The following is a 21,239-nucleotide window of genomic DNA, read 5'->3' as shown; positions in this document are numbered from 1 at the left end:
CATGGTCTGCCTGTCTGATCATCCCTAACCACTCTGCATGCCTGCCTGATTGCCCTTAACCGCTTGCTTAGGGGCAGGGCCAGCCCGGCTAGGGGCTATGGTGATTCTGGTCGTTCTGGTTGTTACATTTACGGTGGCTGGCCTTTTATTATATAGAATTATTATTATTTTTTAGAGGTTATTAGATGTGTTTAGATATAACAACAACAACAAAAAAAAGGCAGTATCTTTTACTCAGAAGATTTGTTGAATTTTTTTCCTTGAAGTACTTAAGACTAGAAAAACTGAATTTCTTTGCCTGTGAAAAAATGTCCAGGCTAAGAAAAAAATCTCGTAAGAGTTTATCTGGGGCGGCACGCGCCCGCCAGTCCGCCAGCTCCTGGCCCGCGAGCACCTGCTGCATCCCCCCACCCCCCTCCCACCCCGGCTCCCCGCGGCCATGGAGCGCATCGAGGGGGTGGCCGTGGGCCGTTGCGCATCCTCGCCCAACCTGCAGCCACTCACGATGAACTACCGCCAGAACGGCACCCAGAGGACCTGGAACGTCATGAAGACTCAGGACAGTGTGGCCCTCCTCCTGTTCAACGCGACCCGGAGGAGCCTGGTGCTGGTGAAGCAGTTCCGGCCGGCGGTGTACATGAGTGAGCTGGATCGCCTCTTCCCCGGCTTCCTGGCCTCCTTGGACACCAGGCCGCGGGCGCCGCCCGGGGTGCTGCCCGGCTCGGCGGGGGTGATCCATGAGCTGTGCGGGGGCATCGTGGACCAGCCCGGGCTGTCGCTGGAGGAGGTGGCCTGCAAAGAGGCCTGGGAGGAGTGTGGCTACCTCCTGTCCCCGGCAGAGCTGCTCCTTGTCGCCACCTACAAGGGCGGCGTGGGGCTGACCGGCTCCAACCAGACCTTGTTCTACGCGGAGGTGACAGATGCCCAGAAGGGCGGCCCGGGCGGAGGCCAGGCTGAGGAGGGCGAGCTCATTGAGGTTGTGCACCTGCCCCTGGTGGAGGCCCAGGTCTTCTCCTACAACCCGAACATCCCCAAGACCCTCGGCGTCATCTTTGGTATCTCCTGGTTCTTCCAGAACGTGGACCCTGGCCTGGGTCTCCACTAGACACTGGAGAGGGTCTGGATCGAGGCTGGGCCTGGCCCCCACCCTGCAGCCCCAATAAAGGCTCCTGATGTTTCAAAAAACAAACAAACAAACAAAAAACAGAATAGAGTTTATCTGAGCCAAGCTGATCTGAGCCAAGCTGATGATTACTGGGAAGCCAAATCTCAATGGATTGAGAAAATGCTCCAAAGAATGGCAGGTTTGCTGCTTACAGTGATATTGTAGGAGCACACTTTGAACCATAGCCACCTGGAAACAGACTGTGTTTGGAGAACAGAAGAAGGTCCAACTGCTCAAAAAATTGGAAGAGATTTAGGAGCTCTGTGTTAGGAACTAGGGGCAAAAGCCAAATAATTATTTCCCATTGTACCACACCTTTCACAATAATAATAATAAAAAGTGTAGATAAGGGTTACTGCTTGTCCCATGCATGCTGAAATACATGTGCACAGACTCGCCTTTTTAGTTAATTGGCCACAAAAGTGGCCAAATAACTATAGTCCTTGTTCTAGCTAAGTCTTCTCATCTCTTTTCAGTTCTACATTTACTACAGGGTGAAAATGAGTCCATTCCCCTCACCCCTTTGTTCCTGTCATAGCTCTTAACACATTGCCTTGCATAGAGCATAGCCCCTAAAGATTTTGTGTGGAGTTTGTTTAAAATAAGCACCACATTAGCTTATTGAGGTTTTATTACGTTTTCATAGTAACTAACATTAAAACAACCATGACAATAAAAATTGCAAAATTTGAATGCCACATATGTGCTAATAACTATGCAGGATTTTTATATATACATTCTCTCAAATTCTTACAAATATTTTCAATTATATTTTACTTTCCCCATTTTATACCTGAAGCCCAAACAATTTAATTGACTTTCCCATAGCTACATAGCTAAGATTCAAATATAGGACTGACTGTAAGACACTGCTCCTCATGCCAGACACTTTTTGAAATGAAACAGAATTGGGAAATTTAGAGTAATATTTTTACTATCCTAGTTCCTGAAAAACTTCATCACCCCCACCTCATGGACTTTCCCTTTATAGCTCTACATCTGGCTTATTTTAATCCACTATAATTTGATGATAAAGAAGAATAACATTAGGTTTGTGTTATATGATATTTCATGGGAAACCTTACATTAATTACTTTGCCTTAAAATTTAAGAAGGACATTTTCCCCATCTGTGCAGCTTTATATTTGAATACAGAAAGACAGAATACAGAAGTGAATGTATGTATGTATGGTATGATTTAAAAAAATATATATTTTATTGATTTTTCACAGAGAGGAAGAGAGAGGGATAGTTAGAAACATCGATGAGAGAGAATCATTGATCAGCTGCCTCTTGCACACCCCCTACTGGGGATGCGCCCGCAACCAAGGTACATGCCCTTGACCGGAATCGAACCCGGGACCTTTCAGTCCGCAGGCCGACGCTCTATCCACTGAGCCAAACCGGTCCCGGCTGTATGGTATGATTTTATTTCTAAATTTTTTTTTTTCTTATTTAGAGCAACCAGAATCTTCTAGATATTTTTTTTCTTTCAGAACCACAATTATACTTTATAATAAAAATCAGTAAGTAACCATTGCAACATATTTTTATTCCTATCCTCTGACAGCATTTACCTTGTGTCATTTGTTGTTCAAGAGTGCCAGAATCTTAACAGCAGACATTCTATTGATAGAAGATGATAGCTATTTGGATAAAAGGTACAGGCAAACTATTACTAATGAGTGTGGTACAGTGATATTGACAAAGTTTCAGTCTGCATCCTGACTTGCATACAGATGTAGGAAAATCACATAGTCTGGTAAATTCTAATGTTTCAGACTAAATCCTTTTCTAAGTTATTTGTTTTGCATAGATCTGATAGGAATTAAATAGGTTTTCCTACTCAACTGGGAAATCAATATTCAGAACTGATCTGAGGTCAAATTTGGCTCCCAGTTTAATCCCAGGATTAAATAAAACATCTCAGATATTTATTTTTATGTCCTTTAAAAATTCTACACAAAATAATACTTATAAGCCTATGTTTTTCTCATATAATTAAAAGGTACTTTAAAGTGGCATCAACTTAACAAAAATAGGGAATTTTTGTGGAGTTAAAAATATTAAAAATGTCTCATTATTCTGTTTACTCAGCCATTCTTTTGGCAGGAGTTCAACTTGACCAGCTTAATAGTTCCTCTGTGGGATGATAAAGAAGAACTGTTGCCTCCTGCACTTGCCCCAACCAGGACAGGGAACAAACCTATCATCCTTGGTTGGCAATCAAACCCAAGAACCTTTGTTGTGTGGGCCAATGCTCTAACCACATTGGGCTATTTGAAGTATTTTTTTAATTTTTATTATTATTATTTTTTTACTGTTAATTCACTGTGTTAAGAGATAACTATTTTTGATGAGTGTAGTTTAGTCCTACCTAAATAATATATTTATTTGACCAACCACTCTGCTACCTGTTTAGTGGTTACTCATTCAATTAATATTGAAGGCTTTTTGTATATTAGGCACTGTTTTAGATACAGTGGAGAACAAGACAGTTCACTTATGTTCTATTAGGAGATTAATAAGTTATTAATGACTTAATTATAATTTTAATAGATTCTACAAGAAGTTGGTTTAGAATGACAGTATTTGATAGGAAACCTAACCTGATTGGAAGCGAGAAAAGGTTTCTTCCATAAAATAAAACGAATTCTGCTTTAAAAAAGAATATGTAGAAATTTCTAAGAAATGAGAAGCTCAGGAGAAAATATTTTATGCTGAGGAAACAGCATCAACTGAAGTCCTAATTATCCTTGCAATTCAGTGATTTTTTATATTCTTTTTGGCATTTCTTTTTTTTCTTGTATGTACAACTGTACTTAATAAATTAATGTCGGGGAGTCAAGAAATGAAATTCTAATGCCTGCTCTGTTGCTGATGAAGCTCTTCATTTTTTGAAGATCTGATGCCTATTAAAATAGTTTAAACTATAATTGCTACAAGAACTTTGGAAAGCAGATATAAGAGATAATGATACTAATTAAGAGAAATAAAAATGTTCATATGTTTGACTTACACACTCTACTATTGGTATTTAATTCCACAGCTATAATTAAAAAATAATATAAAGCTATGTATGCTAAATGTATGTTGAAGTAGTATACATAATAGCAAAAACATAGGCTTAATTTTAATAACATAAACGTAAATCATGTTACATTCAACTTAATGGAAAATTATGTAGCTATTAAAGTGAATAGCTATGAAAACTCTATTGAAGCATGGGAAAGAAACTAGTCTAAAAGTAAGTTAAAGCAGCAGATTTTAAATTTGTATGGAATTAGGATTATGGTTATGCATAATATTTTGTATTATGAAAAAGCATAAGTTAAATTTGCAGAAGTGAAAATAGTTGTGTTCATTAGTGATTTATAGAATTATTTTCTTGTCAAAAGATTTTTTTATATTAATATAATTGAGAGGGAAAAAAATGGCAGTAAAGCTATAAAAATTCTCCCCTTCTGCCTTGTTTTCTGAGACTTAATAAAATAAAACATCACGATCTCTGAGCTAGAAATAGCAATTTTTAGATGTTCCTGGATAACATAAGTCTCATGCTCCAAATACAAAAGATGATACAAAGTGAGATTAGGTGACCAAATCTCTCTCTGCATGTGTCAGATTCAATCATCTAAAAATCATTCCTTTAGGCCTTGCATCTATTTGTCTTTAATAGGTTTCTATTGAAATAAAAAGAGTCCTAGGAAGGATAACTCCTTAAGGCATTATTAACTAGCATATTTGCTGAATTCAGTTGGTTGAACACATAATTCTGTGACAAAACATATGAGAGACTCTAGGGCAGAAATGGAGAGAAGAGCAAGAAGGGGAGAGCAGAGAGGAGGGGCTGTGCTGTGTCTAGGATAATGCCCAAGGGAGGCTACCCCGATGAACAGCTTGCTTTAGGAGGAGTCTCCTATTTGTGTTTGCTTTTTAAAACATATATCAGTAACTATCTATCAATCGATTATATATCAATTATTTACTCTTTTTAGCAAAGCATCCCTGGCAGGTACAGCAAGGCCTTATATTAAAAAAAAAAAAAAAAAAAAAAAAAAAAAAAGCCTAAATTGTAATTTGAAGCAGGAAAAATACCCATTGGTGAAAAATCAAAATCCTACTTATAAAATACAATTATGTTAAACATGTGGATCCACAAAGATGTCACTGCTGAGTCTTAAATTTGGCTCTTTTTCAGGAAGCTCTCAAATAAATGAAGATGCAGTTTATTATATACTAGAATTTCATGCATGGAGGGGTGGTCCCTCGGCCCAGCCTGCACCCTCTCCAATCTGGGACCCCTTTAGGGATGTCTGACTGCCTGTTTAGGCCTGATCCCAGTGGTATCAAGCCTAACCCAGCAGTCAGACATCCCTCTCACAATCCAGGACTGCTGGCTCCCAACTGCTCACCTGCCTATCTTCCTGATTGCCCCTAACCACTTCTGCCTGCCAGCTTGATCACCCCCTAACCACTCCCATGCCAGCCTGATTGATGTCTAACTGCTCCTCTGCCAGCCTGTTTGCCCCCAACTTCCCTCCTCTGCTGGCCTGGTTACCCCTAACTGCCCTCCCCTGCAGGCCTGGTCCCTCTCACCTGTCCTCCCTTGCAGGCCTGGTGCCTCCCAAGTGCCCTCCCCTGCTTGCCTGATCGCCCACAACTGCCCTCCCTTGCAGGCCTGGTCTCCCCAACTGCCCTCTCCTGCTGGTCATCTTGTGGTGGCCATCTTGTGTCCACATGGGGGCAGGATCTTTGACCACATGGGGGCAGCCATATTATACGTTGGAGTGATGGTCAATCTGCATATTACTCTTTTATTAGCTAGGATAGAGGCCTAGTGCACTGGTGGGGGCTGGCCGGTGTGCGCTGAAAGATGTCCCAAATCAGGGTGGGGTTCCCTTGGGGCGTGGGGTGGCCTGGGCTAGGGACCTGTGGTGGTTTGCAGGCCAGTCACGTCCCCTGGCAACCCAAGTATCTGGAATTTATTTACCTTCTACAATTGAAACTTTGCAGCCTGGAGCGGAGCCAAGCCTTCTGCTCCCTCCGTGGCCAGCAGCCATTTTTGTTGGAATTTATGTATCTTCAATAATTGAAACTTCGTAGCCTGGAGCAGAGGCCTAGGCCAGCCAGGGTGTGCAGAAAGCTTGGCTTCCTCCATTGCCAGGGACAACCCTAGCCTCTAGCTCTTTCCAGCTTTGTGGCTGCATCATTTCTGTTTGAATTTATTTGCCTTCTATAATTGAAAATTTGTAGCCTTGAGTGGAGGCTTAGGCCAGCAAGGGCAGGCTGAAAGCTTGGCTTCCTCCATTGCTTGAGAAATCCACGCCTCCCTCCTGCTCTCTGTGACTATAACCATCTTGGTTGGGTTTATTTGCATACTAGCTCTGATTGGCTAGTGGGTGTGGCTGGTGGGCGTAGTTGGTGGTTGTAGTAGAGCACATGTGTCAAACACAAGGCCGGCGGGCCAAATCCAGCCCGCCAGGCCTTGCAATGTGGCCCGCACTGTGCTGTCATCACTGCACTCCGCTGTCAGTTTATGACATTGTCAGTTTATGACTGTTCAGTAAACCATTCGGCCCGCAATTTAGGCTGGATTTTAGATTTTGGCCCCTTCTCTGATTGAGTTCGACACCCCTATAGTAGAGTGATGGTTAATTTGCATATTACTCTTTTATTAGGTAGGATTTCTGATCATAAACAAAAAGGAAGTATGCTCATTTGATTGGAATTAAAGCATGTGATTCAACTGAACAGTGAAATATTTCACAGTAATGGGAGGGGAAGCCCATTGAACTTTGTTCTCAGTCCTCTTGTCTTTTCACAGAAAGTGGATGACCAAGTGCACTGCCCCAAAGGTTGCACATTGGGAGCTTTTTCCCTCACCACGTCTTGTATGCTATCCCTTCATTGAGAATACTACACCTGCTGCCCATTTTTGTCTTGTAACCATATGCCAAGCTGACCCATCTCGAATCAAGTCAGGTTTTTCTTCCTTGGTTAGCTGGTTGTATTATAGGAGATCCTTCATGTGGTCATGGCTGTGAGCTGAGCGAGAGCTAGTAGTCAAGTGTGATAGCCTGAAGGTTTAGGCGACCTACCCATACAATTTGCTTGTGACCTCTGGTTCTGCTTGTGCTGGTTCTACTTTAAGACAGATTGTTATTGGCCCACTTTTTCATGATTTGGTGGGTCTGAAAATACCAAACTCATAATGGGCAAGTATGGCAACAAGACCACTTAGGGCCTTATGGGCAAGCTCTTGATCTTAGCAGTTGTTTTTCAGTGGGTGCATAATTTCAGCTACAGATAGCTTAGTAGATTGGGTGCCCAGCGCTTTATTATATATTAAAGATTTCAGGGCCTTTCCTGCTCAGGGTCCCATGGAGACCTGCTTGGGTCTCATTCTTTTACACACACAGCTCTGATCTTGGAAGAGCAGGTCTGCTTTGGTTAAGGGTTTAATTTCCTTTGGAATTAGGCTATTCCAACTATGAAGCCTTGAGCCTGGTCCTCAACTTTCTCTGCGTTAGCTGGTTTGTCTCAGTGGAGAGAGCTTCAACCTGCGGACCCAAGGTCTGGGGTTTGATTCCAGTCCAGGGCACGTACATCAGTTGTAGGCTCCTCCTGGCCCGGACCATGGTTGGGGCTTGTGCAGGATGTTTCTCTAACATTGATGTTTCTGTCTTTACCTCTCCCTTCTACTTTCCTTAAAAATCAATGGAAAAATATGCTCTGGTCAGGATTAATAAAATAAAATACACACACACAAAAAATACAGAAGCATACACAGAATAAAAAAAATTAAAAGTATTCTTGTAAAGAGTTACTTTGCTGATTAACCCCACCTATTGATTTAATAATTCACCTCTTAAATTATTTCAAGATTAAAATGCTCTAGAAATGTTAGAAATCAAAACATTCTTGAAACTGCCAAACAGATTTGGTAATAATTAAAAACAGGTTATTTTATTAAGAGTTAAAAAATGTGGTTTATAGATACTTTTCTGCAATGGTAAGGCTGGTGAATTTAGAAAAAAAAATTCAGGATCAATTGTGAAAATATAACAACAGATAAGCCAAACAGAAACATTGATGTTCAAATAATCTGATGGAGGCACGTTGTCCTTGGGTAATTCATACCAGAGCCTTTGTGTGGAAATTTCTCCCATTTGTGGCTCAGTGGTAATCTTTCTATAATATCCTCTATAATTATTATTCTATATTCTTCTATTTTCCCATGTGATAATTGTTTTTATGTCTTGTTCTACAAAATAATTGGAGTTTATTTAGAAAGGCATACCATTAATCTCAGGAATGGAGTGAACTATCAGGTATCAAGAAACAAGCAAGAAATTTTGTGAGGGAACTCCAACTTACTGGTTCTTCCTTCTGTCAAAATCTGTGGAGGGCCTGAGATTTTGCTCTACTTGCAAGCTCACAAGGTAATATCATAGAAAATGGCAAAACCCACGAAACTCCTAGGTGAGAGGCAGCTAAATAGGAACTTGAATGAATGAGCAATGATTAAAGGTAGGTGTGGGTGACAAAGGAGGAATGTTGTTAGAAGAGTTAGGAGAGGGAAGAGTGGAGAGGCAAAGGGTTCCATGCAGAGGACATCAAAAGTATGGAAACACCTGAGAACCTTGGAATGTTCAACTTGTACTGTCCTTCAGATTTTGACAGCCTTGGTAGGAACTGTTACCTGTCAGAAGCAAGACCTTAAAAGGCAGCACTTGGCAGCAAGCAGTGCTGAGCACTTGATGATGTAATGCAGTTTGATCTATGTTCTGATTTAGTGCAGGGGTTTTGGCTGACAACCAGTGGGAAATTTCTGTTTCCTTGTCTAAGAATATTTGTTACTATCCTGTGACTGCAGCTTGGAGGTTAGTTTATTTTTAAAGTTGACTGCAACATTTCAATAGCTATCCTATTATACAGAAACACACTTGAGGGCAAAAAATAATAATGGTAACCACTCTGAATCAATCTCTCTTTCTCTTCTCCAGAGATCTCTGCTTTTGTGTTACACAAAATTTTAATAACAAATAAATCATAATTATGCTAAATGTCAGTGTTTACAGCATTCCATCTCTACCATCTGTACTTTCATTTTCCTGGGAGATGTAGTCTCCACCCATTGCTGTGTGCACCCTCCTATATGCTCATGACTCCCAGCTCCATATGTTTACATTCATAACTGCCTTGTCAACAACATAGGCACTTAGTATTCATCACACAACATTCTCCGCTATCTATATTTCTTATGTATGTGTGTTACTGTTTTCAATAACAGTCTTTCATCCATGTGTATTTCACCTCCTAAATATTTTTTAAAAAATCAAACTCTCTGTTAACTGCACTGCCTTGAATGGTGTTATTATTTTTTTTTTTTTACCTATATCACTATATAAAGAAATTTAAAAAACAAAAAAACACAATAAAAAAAATAAAGGAATGAATGTAATAGAACCCAGGAAGAAGAGATGTAGTTGGAGGAGGGGCAGGCCGGGGAGTCTGTGGTAGAAGAAGTGAAGAGGCAGGGCCTGGTGTTGTTTTGAGGCCTTAGCTTGGTTGTTTCCAAAGGACTTTCCAGCCACATGGTCAGTAGCATTGTGAGACCAAGTCCCATTCTATCCTGGTGTAGGGATGTAGAGTGAGATGGTGTCACCATCCTCGGAGATACACAGGATATTGTGGTGTTGTGTGATGCCGTTTGGGAGAATGGAAGAAATAGCAGTTGGGAGACAACACCTAGATTTCCCACTACCTGCCTTTCTGAGAAAAAAATGATGCAGAGGACGAGGACAGTGCATACTGTAACAGTGCTTTTGCTGCATTTGATTACTCTGCCTCGGATGTCATAGCATTCCATGTTATTGCTTCATCTGAAAAGCCCAACATACACTCCCTTACTGACACGGCTAAAGAGACAGCTCTGAGGATACTTCCCAAGGCCCGCACTGTGCTCCCACCACTCAGGGAGCTCTCCTATTCACAAATGTTCTCCCACCTCAGGCAACGTTCTGTGTGTCTTCTCCACCCTCCCCCACTCCCAGCACTACCAACACAGTGCCCTCCTCTAGGGTAGGGTATTCCTTACCGACATTTAAAATTTTATCGACTTTGAGGAGAGTCAAGCACACAATAACATGAGAATGTCTGTATCTTTGTCATTAGCAGAAATACGTGTTCATACCATATTCCAGTTGTTACAGATGTTACAAAACATTTATGCTCATCAGTGCTTTAAATTTATGGTAGTTACTAGACTTACCTTTATAGTTATTTAGTGCATTGAAAATAAATAACTTTATTATAAAGTTGCTTTTTATATTTTGATAAGTATATTTCAGAGTTATTGGTTTCCTTTGTTATCCTGTGTATTTTATTTATGTTCTGTGAAAAATTATTTTGAGATGAGGGTCGTAGGTTTCATCATACCATCAGAAGTATCTATGGCACAAAGAACTAATAATTATTTCTGTTTTAAACTCAAGTGGTTTATATGAAAATGACCAGAGTAAATAATTTTCTTTTCTCATATGGTACCCTCCCTAGGTGATGCCTTCAACTCTCCTGGCAGGTGGTTAATTACTAACACATTCTGGTGACTCCTAATAAGGCCACACCACTTCCCTGACTTAGAAGTTAGTTATTTTATTGCTTATTTGACATCTTTATCTGATGCCTCGGAGTCATCTCAAACTTAACATATCCAAGATTAACCCCCTTAAAAATGTCCAAATTCTGTTCCTGCCTTGTCTTACCCATTGAACAACATTTGGCCTGATGCTCAAACTGGAAATCTAGTAGTAGTCATCTTTACTCCCCCCTTTTCTAATATCCAGACATCAAAGTCATAAGAAGGTCCTATCTGTTCTGCCCTCAATTTGAATGTGCCCACTTCTCTCTGTCTCCATGGTTCCCATCCTGATCCAAGCCACTGTCATGCTTTTAGACTATTAATAGATTTTTATATAGCTGCTATATGGGTTTCCCTAGTTGCACTTACGCTATTCCAATCTATTCCTCACATACCAGACTGAGTTCAAACACATTAGATCACGTCATTACCTTCTGAAAACCCTTCAGTGACATCTCATTGCATTTAGAACAAAATATAAATCCCTTTGGTGCCTTTAAGTAATTCATTCCCAGCTTGTCTACCTACCCTTCTTTTGTGGCATTCCACTCCTAAATCAATATATTCCATCCATACCAGCTTTTTGCAATTATTTTAACTCACAGTGCTAGATAGCTTTCATTTGCCTCTCTCCTTTCTCCAACTTGCTCTGTGCCCAGCAGGCTGGCTTCTAAAAACTACATTAATGGTTTCCTTCCCTTCTGGGTCCTTGGGTTAAATAATATTGTAGGATGCCTTACCAGGAGATCTGTAGGAGAAGTTATTTCTTTCCTGGCTTCCTCCCTGTGCAGTCACCTCTCCTTTTAGTAATTGGTCAAAGCTTCTCACAGCAGCCTGATCTACTGCTCCTCCTTCTGGGTTCTGGTTACCACTGACCTCGCTCATCTTTTTGGTTTAGGAGTGCTAATGGCTCTTGCACTGTTAACCCATCATGCTGTGTTTCCCGCTCATAACTTTGTAAATAGTTCCTTCATTAATTCCTCCTCTAATTTCCCTTACTTGAATTGTCTCTTGTTACTGCTGGGAACTTGGCTCTCTAAATGTTTTCTTATCTCAAGACATTTTCATATTATTTTTTTTTAAAGCATGGAAAGTGTTTTACCACATTCTTCATATGGCTAGCACCTACTGTTTAAGTATCAGTACAAATAATCTTCTTCTGAGGTGTTCTTCTTAACCAACAATGGGACCTTACTATAGTTTGTGTGGCAGCACACTATTTTCATTAATGATGATGATGATGATAATGACAATGTCTAAAACATATTGGAAGTTTACTCTGTGCCAAGAATTGCCCTAAATACTTTATGTTCATCAACATCTTTAATCATCACAGAAAGGATATAGTGTGCGTATGATTATAATTATTTTTTCCATTTTACTTACGAGAACTCTGAGATACACATGAAGTACTTTATCCAAGGTCACATGCTAATAAGTGGCTTAAGTAGGAGCTTAATATACAGAGATACATTGTGCTTATGTGAATAACAAACTTTAGCCTATATTTTGTAGTTTTAGTCAAAGAAAATATATACTTGAACATTTCCTTTAAATATGAATACAAATCTTATAAGTAACTTAGGGTACAATATAGTGTTAACTAATATTTTATATGTCAAAAGGGATAATTGGTTTATTTAATGCCAGACTCTCATTTTATGACTCAGTTTTCTTAATGATCAATATACTATAGAGCATTGCATTTTTCCAAATAAGACTTCCTTTTAAATAACATTGTAACCCAATCTAAAATTCTATTCCATTCCTCTTAGCTTTCCCTTTTTACAAAGATATGGATTAAAGGGCTCATGAGCCTTTTTTATGTTAGTTTATAGGACATGTTGAGTAAAGCATTAAGTCCTCATTGAAAGAACCTGCCGCCCATAAGTTTCTTTGCTTTAAATAGAATTTGTTGAGGTTACATTGATTAGTAAAATTAGGTAGGTTTAAGGTATACATTATGTGTCCACAAACACAAATAACGTCTCTCCCCATCACCATTTTACACCTTTACCCACTCCTGCCTCCCCTGACCCCATTTCATTCTGGTGATGTCCATACTATTTTCTATGAGTTTGTTTGGTTTTTCTTAATCCCTTCGCTTTTTTCACTCAGCTCTCCCATTCCTCCCCCCTGACAGCTATGAGTCTGTATCTGTTTTGCTTGATAGTTTATTTTGTTTAATACATTTTCATAAATTGCAGAGAATACTCCATTTTCACATGTGTAGAACAAAGACCTGTCATCTATGTGATGATTAAATTAATAGAGCTACTCTATTTCATGATTTCTAACAGAACATTCTAGGAACAAAAAGTGTATAGGTTTGCTATTGCACATTTACCCATTTACCAAAGTGTATTTAGCACAATCTTAATATCACAGAATGGATGCTCACTGCAGTGGTTTTCTGACCTAAAAGATGTGAAACTCTGCAAAGTCTATTGCCTTTCAAACTCATTAAATGCTCGAGCACGCCAAATGTTCTGAGAAGACCTAAAGAAAATATATCTGTTTATCTAATGCTTTCAAATTTAGTTGAGCCAGACCCATTTTTCTCTAGACCATTTAACATATCACAGAAAAATTTCATAGAACACACCTGGGAAAATATTGTTATAAGACTTTTAAAAGTCTGTATTTATATATTGGCATGAGTGAAAATTATTTTCTAAATATGAGAAAAGAAGTTTGTCTTAAAATAACCAATGGAGCCCTGACTGGTGTGGCTCAATTGGTTGAGCATTGTCCCATGCATTGAAGGGTTGTTGGTTTGATTTCCTGTCCGGGCACATGCCTGTGTTGCAATCAGGGTGCATGCAGGTGGGGGAGGTAACCCATTGATGTTTCTCACATTGATGTTTCTCTTTCCCTCCCTCCTCCTTTCATCTCTCTCTAAAAAAAAACATAAAAAAACAGTAAAAACATTAAAATAAAAGGAAAAGCCTGAGGAATTTACTACTGTAGGAGGAGAAGTAAATTATTCATCTAGACTTTTTATTATTCTTACTGTTTATATCCTCTCTGTAGTAGCCATGAACTCGAGCTTCTGTGAAACATGGCAGTTGCCCTGATACATTTCATGTACTTAGGAGTTTTCGCCCATATAAAATTCGAAAGTAGATTGCTTACAGGTAGTAAAGATGACAGTACCATTTCTATGTATTATGAGCTATGAAATTCTGTTTGAAATTGTTGATAAAAATAATCTCTGTTGACAAAGTACTTTGGTTTTCTTTCTTTATCATTTGGAATAATTTTAAGAGAAAGGAAAACAAAGAGAGAGCTGTCCCTCTTGAGTTAGAGAACACCCTAAGAGTAAAACATCATGCCAATTATTGGATTAAGAATTAAAAGATTTTTAAAAAATACAGCATCAGAAGAATGATTGTTTCTTTCCATATAACCGGATGGTGATAACTTCTAAAGCTCATCTTTCTGGCCAGTTACTTTTGCCCTGAATTTTGGCTTCTGTACTTTGTATTTCATTCCCTTAAACCTGATAGTTTCAGTGATCATTACAGTATTTTCACATTCACTCTCTAAATCTATGCCTCCCTCCTTAAGTAAATATTTCCCCAAACTGTTATATGCGGGGTTGTGTGAAGGACAGTCTTTCTGATCATAGACAGGCAGAGGTTTGTCCTTGGGCCTCCAGTATTTTTCTCTCTTGTTCTCAATAGCTGCAACTGTGTCTGACAGATCTTATTTTTAGAAAGTATGAATCGAGAGACTACACTTCTGTCTGTGTTTTCTATTGATAAGACTGTCAACCTCTGCCATCCATGAAAAGCCTATTTATATTAAGCAGGTGACTTGCATTTGGGTTATTTAACTGAATGTAATAAAGGTACATTGTGGACATTAGTTATTAGAAGAAGAGTGGAAGCCTTCTGTTGTGAGTCTCAGGATCAGTCCAATTAATATGCAATTGTTCTGTCTGCATGGAGGCAGCTTCACTTTCTGGGTAGGAGAGAGGACATCACCATTGAGTTCCAAAGTCACCAACAGAGGAAGTTGCTTAGCACGACCTCATAGGAGGGATGAGATCTTGATTAAAGTGTTTGGAATGATACTGAAGGGAGGTGTTTATTCTTCTGTGTTTCAAGGGGCTTCTGGCACGGAATTAAACTGTTATCCTAATGGAGAGAAAAGTTGCTAAGAATTCATCAGGTGGGAAATCATAATTGTGTTTATTAAACAATATGTTCCAAATAAATGTATTTAAGTCTTGGATAAATTATAAAATTGCCATCTGGGCATAATCTCTCAAGAAGCAAAATTAACTGTCAAGGTCACTTTTATAAATGGGTTTTATTACTGTGACATTCAAACTGTTCCAAAGTCATTTTGTTGTGGAATAACATAGCCTTTTGGTGAAAGCAGATAGTGGTTTTTTTTTTTTTTAATTCTGAAAGTAGAGGTGAATCAAAAGCAGTGTCCAATTCATACATTAGCACTTCCTCCCTGCCAACCTCTGCATCCATGAATTATTTTTCTGTTGAATCCACATACACCTGTCTAGAGGGAGATCAGTTCTCCTTCCAGTTTCCCTAATGAATCAACCCATGCGGTCACTATTAGTGACAATATATTTTCTAATAAAAATGTAAGGAGAGAGATGGCCAGAGGAGCATATCACATACCCCACAGTAACTACTGAAAGAACATACTGCTCTTCTGAAACATACTATTTCATCTATTCCCTGTTTTTTGTTATTGTTAATCCTCATCCAAGGATATTTTTCCATTGATTTTTAGAGAGAGTGGAGGGGAATAGGGAGAGAGGAGAGAGAGAAGAGAGAAGAGAGAAGAGAGGAGGAGGAGGAGGAGGAGGAGGAGGAGGAGGAGGAGGAGGAGGAGGAGGAGGACGAGGACGAGAGAGAGAGAGAGAGAGAGAGAGAGAGAGAGAGAGAGAGAGAGAGAGAGAGATCGATCCATGTGAGAAAGATACATCAATTTGTTGCCTCCCTTAGGCAGCCGGACCAGGATAGGGCCGAGAGATGGAACCTGCAACCAAGGTACATGCCCTTGACCAGAATCAAACCTGGGACCCTTCACTTCGAGGGATGAGCTCTATCCACTGAGCCAAACCAGCTATGGAAGTTTTTACCTCTTTCTTTCTCACATACAGTACCCATTTTGGCTTGTGCCTTATTTTTAATATTTTTCTTCCACACTTTCAAAACCTTTTCTCCTTCATGAATAATAGATGTTCATCTCCGTCCTAACTCATAACTCCAATTTTATTTCCCTAATTTCCTTCACAGCATTCAGCCAAAGAGAGATTTCCCACCTATAGGAGCCACACTCCTTAAAATGGGAGCCAAAAATAGAAATACTAAAGCTATTCTCAAATAAAGTTAATTTTGAGGTGGTACTATTCACATGGCACAACATATATTAGTATACTCCGATCCTCAGAAGTTTATTTCTGTGTATTCTAATTAGCCCCAAATATAAGTTCACTGTTTTATGTATCTGGCAGTGGTTAAAAGTTCATGGGGCCTTAGCTTTGGGTCTCTAGATTGTAGTAATTTAGAAAGGAAGACGAATGAGCACTGAAAAAAATCAATTAACTTTTAACATTAACTTACCCTAATTTTTATTTCAGTGTATCTGAAGGCTAGAAGAGCAGAACGCTTTAGATTCTTGTTTTTGGGGGGAACTCTAAGTTGCATATACAATTAGTGTTATTACTACATGAATGAACTGGAATAGCTCAAAAACAATCATAAGCCACAATTAGCTTATTATTTCAAGGTAATAACTGAGGACATTATGAAAATACTAAGGAAGAGTTAGACTCACACCTGGTAATGTTATCCCATTGGCACCTACAGTGTACTAAATGGATGCTTATATGCTATGAAGTAGTGCCAACAATGGAACGGCAGCCCTGCATAGACGGTTCATCTGGGAAGAGATGTTCTTTACTTCAGTTAATAATGAGTCCATAGCAGAGATGAAGTTGAATGCTTTTTAAAGAAATAATTATTATGTAAGTTTTGATAATATTACTCCTATTTTGGAAATAGGATGTAACTGTATAGCTGATTTACGGAAAGGAATTACTTTGATTTCTAGAAAATAGCTATGGAATGACGATGGATTTTGAAGTCACTTGCTATTTCAGCATGGCCTTTCTGTCACTGGAATGAATTAAATTTCACGTTAACTCCCTTTTACTTTTATATTCATTTAATATTTGTGCCAATTGCAAGTATGTTGAAATTGAGACAGTTTATAATGGCATATGTATAGTCTATTTTCTGAATTATAACTAGCAAATTCAAAATGTGTTCAGGTCAGTAAGTATTCATGAGTTTAACCAAGGCTTAATGATTGTCACTGATCAAGCACAGTGCTAGGCACTGAAAACGTAACAGTAAATAAAATTAACACATGCCTACCTTTATGAAGCTTACATATTAAACATGGAGAAAATGATGTGAAACAACTTCAGGTAGGAGCAAGTGATATGAAGGAAGTATAACTGAAAAAGAAGATGAATATTAAAAGTTCTATGATTTTAGGGAGGTTGGAAAGTGATTGCTTCTCTGAACAGAGATCTAAAGAACTGTAGGGGGCAAACCATGTGTTTATCTGGGGAAGACCATTCCAGGCAGAGAGAATAGCAAGTCTTAGAGCTCTATGCAAATGTGCCTGTTGAGCAGGGTCTTAGAATAGGCAGTGATCAGAGTATGGTAAGCAATAGAAAGAGTTATCAGAGAAGATGTCAGAAGGTACCCAGGGACTAGTTTACATATAAGTTCTTGGGCCAAGGTTAAGACTTTGGATTTTAAGTATGAAGGGAAGCTGTTGGAAGATTGTATGCATAGGAATCATATGATCTTACATGATTTAAATGATTAATCAGAATGATTATTGAGTTTTGGTGTCTTTGTTGATATATAGGCTGAAAGAGAGTAAGGGTCTACTCAGTAGTCCGTGTGAGAATTTATAGGGTCTTGGGGGAGGGGGGTGGTATTAGTGAAGTTGTTAAATTGATTAGGATCCGGATACATCTTGAAGAAAATGATGATAGGATTTGCTATTGGATTGTATGTCTGTGAGCAAGGAAGAGAGAATTAAGGATAACTCGAGGGTTTTTGACTTTGGCAAAGCAAAGTTTGTTTCTACTGAATAAAACTTGAGACTGACAGAGCTAATGTATGTGAAGCAGTAAAAAAAAAAAATAAATAAAAATAGCAGAATTGGGGATGAGAGGATGCTGAATAATGAGGGGCTGGAGTCACAGTTTATTGCAACACAGCTGGATCTGTGACCCCACATGCAGATTTCGGGCTTGGTCTATGGCCCAGATGTGGAAGGCGGCTCTGTGTGATCTGTGCTCAAAGAAGACATGGCACAGCTCTTCATGTGGAATTTCTGAATTTCATAACACAAATGGGTTCAATACATCCTGATTATTTAAAGAAGGGACCAACTGCTGTGCTCTTTTATAACTATGCAAAAAACAATGTTGTTTTGTTCTTCAATTTCTTTAAAAGAAGCTGGTAATAAAGCATTCGGTCTTTCTCTGAGTTAGTGGCTTAGAAATAGGATCGAGGCATAACCACTAAATGTTTTATTATACAGTTGAGGAAATTGTCTATTCATAACACTTCTTTTTGAAAGGGAATTTAAAAAAATTCTTAGTACCAAATGAAGTGTCTTAAATTCAACTAGAGTTGGAAATAGATGGCTATTATATCCAGTTTAATATGTTTTTGTATTGCAATCATTTATTCAGCCCGGAGAGCAACCATAAAATTATCCTCAGTGAAGCAGTGTTGTACCCACTGTGATATTTAACCATCAAAGGTGCTCACAGAGAAGCATCCTCCTAATGTAGAAGAATAATCACTTTATGAGTTTCTCTAGTGGAAAGTGTCTCAATCTGTGGCCTCCAGTGGCCTATGAACCCCTGAAATTGTATGTGTAGTTGTGTATGTGTGCATATTTCCAGAGAAGAAAAACTAAAACTTTTATAACTTCCCAATTCCCTAATCTCTTTAAAAGTGTTAAAAAGTATTATATTTGTGAAACTAAGAATTGATTTCCTTTGTATCTACATACTAGAAATATTATTTTGAGAGAAAGCTACCAAACTTCCTAGTAATATAATAGATGTTCAATAAAGGTCAGCTGAAGTTCCACTAGCAGGGCTGAGACAAAAGTTGCTAAAGATTTAATTAAACAATTAAAGTTGTTTAATATTTTAAAACGTTTTGAAAAGGAGGAGATAATACATTTAAAATTAAGAGGAATGAAATGGAGTTTTGAATAGATGAAGGAAGAAAGAAAGCTAAAATTTGTACCTAGTGAAGGAAGTATAACTTCCACAAGTATCCCTCTGTGGAACCCAGGCTAATGCCTGTTTTTATGCTATTATCCTGATACTAAAGCTCAGGACAAAGAGATTAACCAAAGAACTTATATGCATAGCCCCATGGAAGCAGACAATAGGGTGGGGAAGACCTGCTGGAGGTGGGGAATGGGGTAGGGAATGGGATACATTTAAAATATGGCCAATAATAAAAAAAACACACAACATCATTTTGAAAGAACTCTTACAAATTAAAGAGAAAAAAAAAAGAGTGACCAAGTAGAAAAATTAGCAGATACTTGAACAACCAAAATATGGCAAATTAAGATTAAAAATGTGTCCCAGCTCAGTTATCAAGGAAATGCCAATTAAACCACAACACCATACCACAGTAGACCTATCAGAATGGCTAAAATAAAATACCTATCAGGTATTGCTAAATATGTGAAGCACCTGGAACACTCAAATATTTGAACTGAGGGTGAAAATTGCTACAACCAATTTATAAACCTGACATTAGTCACTAAATTCAGTATATATATAAATATATAAAATATATATATTTTAGAGGCCCGGTGCATGAAATTTGTGCACAGGTGTGTGTGTGTGTGTGTGTGTGTGTGTGTGTCCCTCAGCCCACAATCTGGGACCCCTCAAGGGATGTCAGACTGCCCATTTAGGCCCAATCCTAGTAGGATTGGGCCCAAGTGGGCAGTCGGACATCCCTCTCACAATCCAGGACTTCTGGCTCCCAACTGCTCACCTTCCTGTCTTCCTGATTGTCTCTAACTGCTTCTGCCTGCCAGCCTGAACACCCCCTAACCACTCCCCTGCCAGCCTGATTGATGCCTAAATGCTTCCCTGACAGCCTGATTGCCCCTAACTATCCTCCCCTGCAGATCTGGTCCCCCCAGCTGCTCTCCCCAGCAGGCCTGGTACCCCCGCCCCCTGCAACTCCCCTCCCTTACAGGCCTGGTCCCTCTCAATTACCCATTCCTGGTGGCCATCTTGTGTCCACATAGGGGCAGCCATCTTGTGTGTTAGAGTGATAGTTAATTTGCATATTATTCTTTTATTAGATAGGACTAGATAGGATAGAGGCCTGGTGCACAGGTAGGAGCCAGCTGGTTTGCCCTGAATGGTGTCCTGGATTAGGGCAATGGGAGGCCTGGGCAAGAGGCCTGTGGTGGTTTGGAGGCCTATCACCCCCCTCCCCCCCCCCCCCTCCCCCGGCCCCCAGCAACCCAAGTGGAGGCCCTGGGATCTGGGATTTATTTATCTTCTATAATTGAATCTTTGTAGCCTTGAGCAGAGCCAAGCCTCCTGCTCGCTCCTTGGACTCAGCCATTGGGATTATTCTCCTATAATTGAAACTTTGTAGCCTTGAGTGGCTTTCTCCATTGTCAGGGGGCAACTCAAGCCTCCTGCTCTCTCCAGTTCCTTGGCTGCTGCCACTTTTGTTAGAATTTATTTATCTTCTATAATTGAAACTTTGTAGCCTTGATCAGAGGCTTGGGCCCACCAGGGAATGTGGAAAGCTTGGCTTCCTCCATTGCCGGGGAAACCCAAGTCTCTTGCTCTCTCAGTGGCTGCAGCCATCTTGGTTGGGTTAATTTGCATACCCACTCCTGATTGGCTGGTGGGCATGGCTTCTGGGTGTAGCAGAGGTATGGCCAATTTGCATATTACTCTTTCATTAGATATATATATCCTGTTTCCCCGAAAATAAGACAGTGTCTTATATTAATTTTGCTCCCAAAGATGTGCTAGGTCTTATTTTCAGGGGATGTCTTATTTTTCCATGAAGAAGAATACAGTACACATTTATTGTTAAATGAAAATAAAGGAAATTTATTACCTGTATACGGTACCGTATTACAGTAGTTGTCAACACAAACCAGACAAACTGTGAATCCTACAGTATCAAGAATTTACTCACTTATTCAATGACAATCATGTCTTCATCTTCTGGAACATCATCATAACAATCCAATTCCTGAATTTCCTGGTGAATTTCTTGTGACTACATTTCTTTTAGAATCAGTGGACCAAATCTCTCATGTTTAGCAATAGCATTCTGAGACAGAGCCTAG

General features: G+C 39.4%; 1 protein-coding gene across 1 annotated transcript; it reads left to right on the top strand.

Annotated features, from left to right (window-relative positions):
• Positions 1–439: 439 nt before the first annotated feature.
• Positions 440–1,105, top strand: NUDT14 (nudix hydrolase 14; the record flags this gene model as incomplete). Its single annotated transcript, XM_084882867.1, has 1 exon — positions 440–1,105. One exon carries the CDS (start codon positions 440–442, stop codon positions 1,103–1,105), a length of 666 nt encoding a protein of 221 aa, XP_084738993.1.
• Positions 1,106–21,239: the final 20,134 nt, after the last annotated feature.

The sequence above is a fragment of the Pipistrellus hanaki genome (genome assembly GCF_964339955.1).
Source record: "Pipistrellus hanaki genome assembly, chromosome: 4".
NCBI classification, from domain to species: domain Eukaryota; kingdom Metazoa; phylum Chordata; class Mammalia; order Chiroptera; family Vespertilionidae; genus Pipistrellus; species Pipistrellus hanaki.
This window is presented reverse-complemented; position numbering and strand designations above follow the sequence as displayed.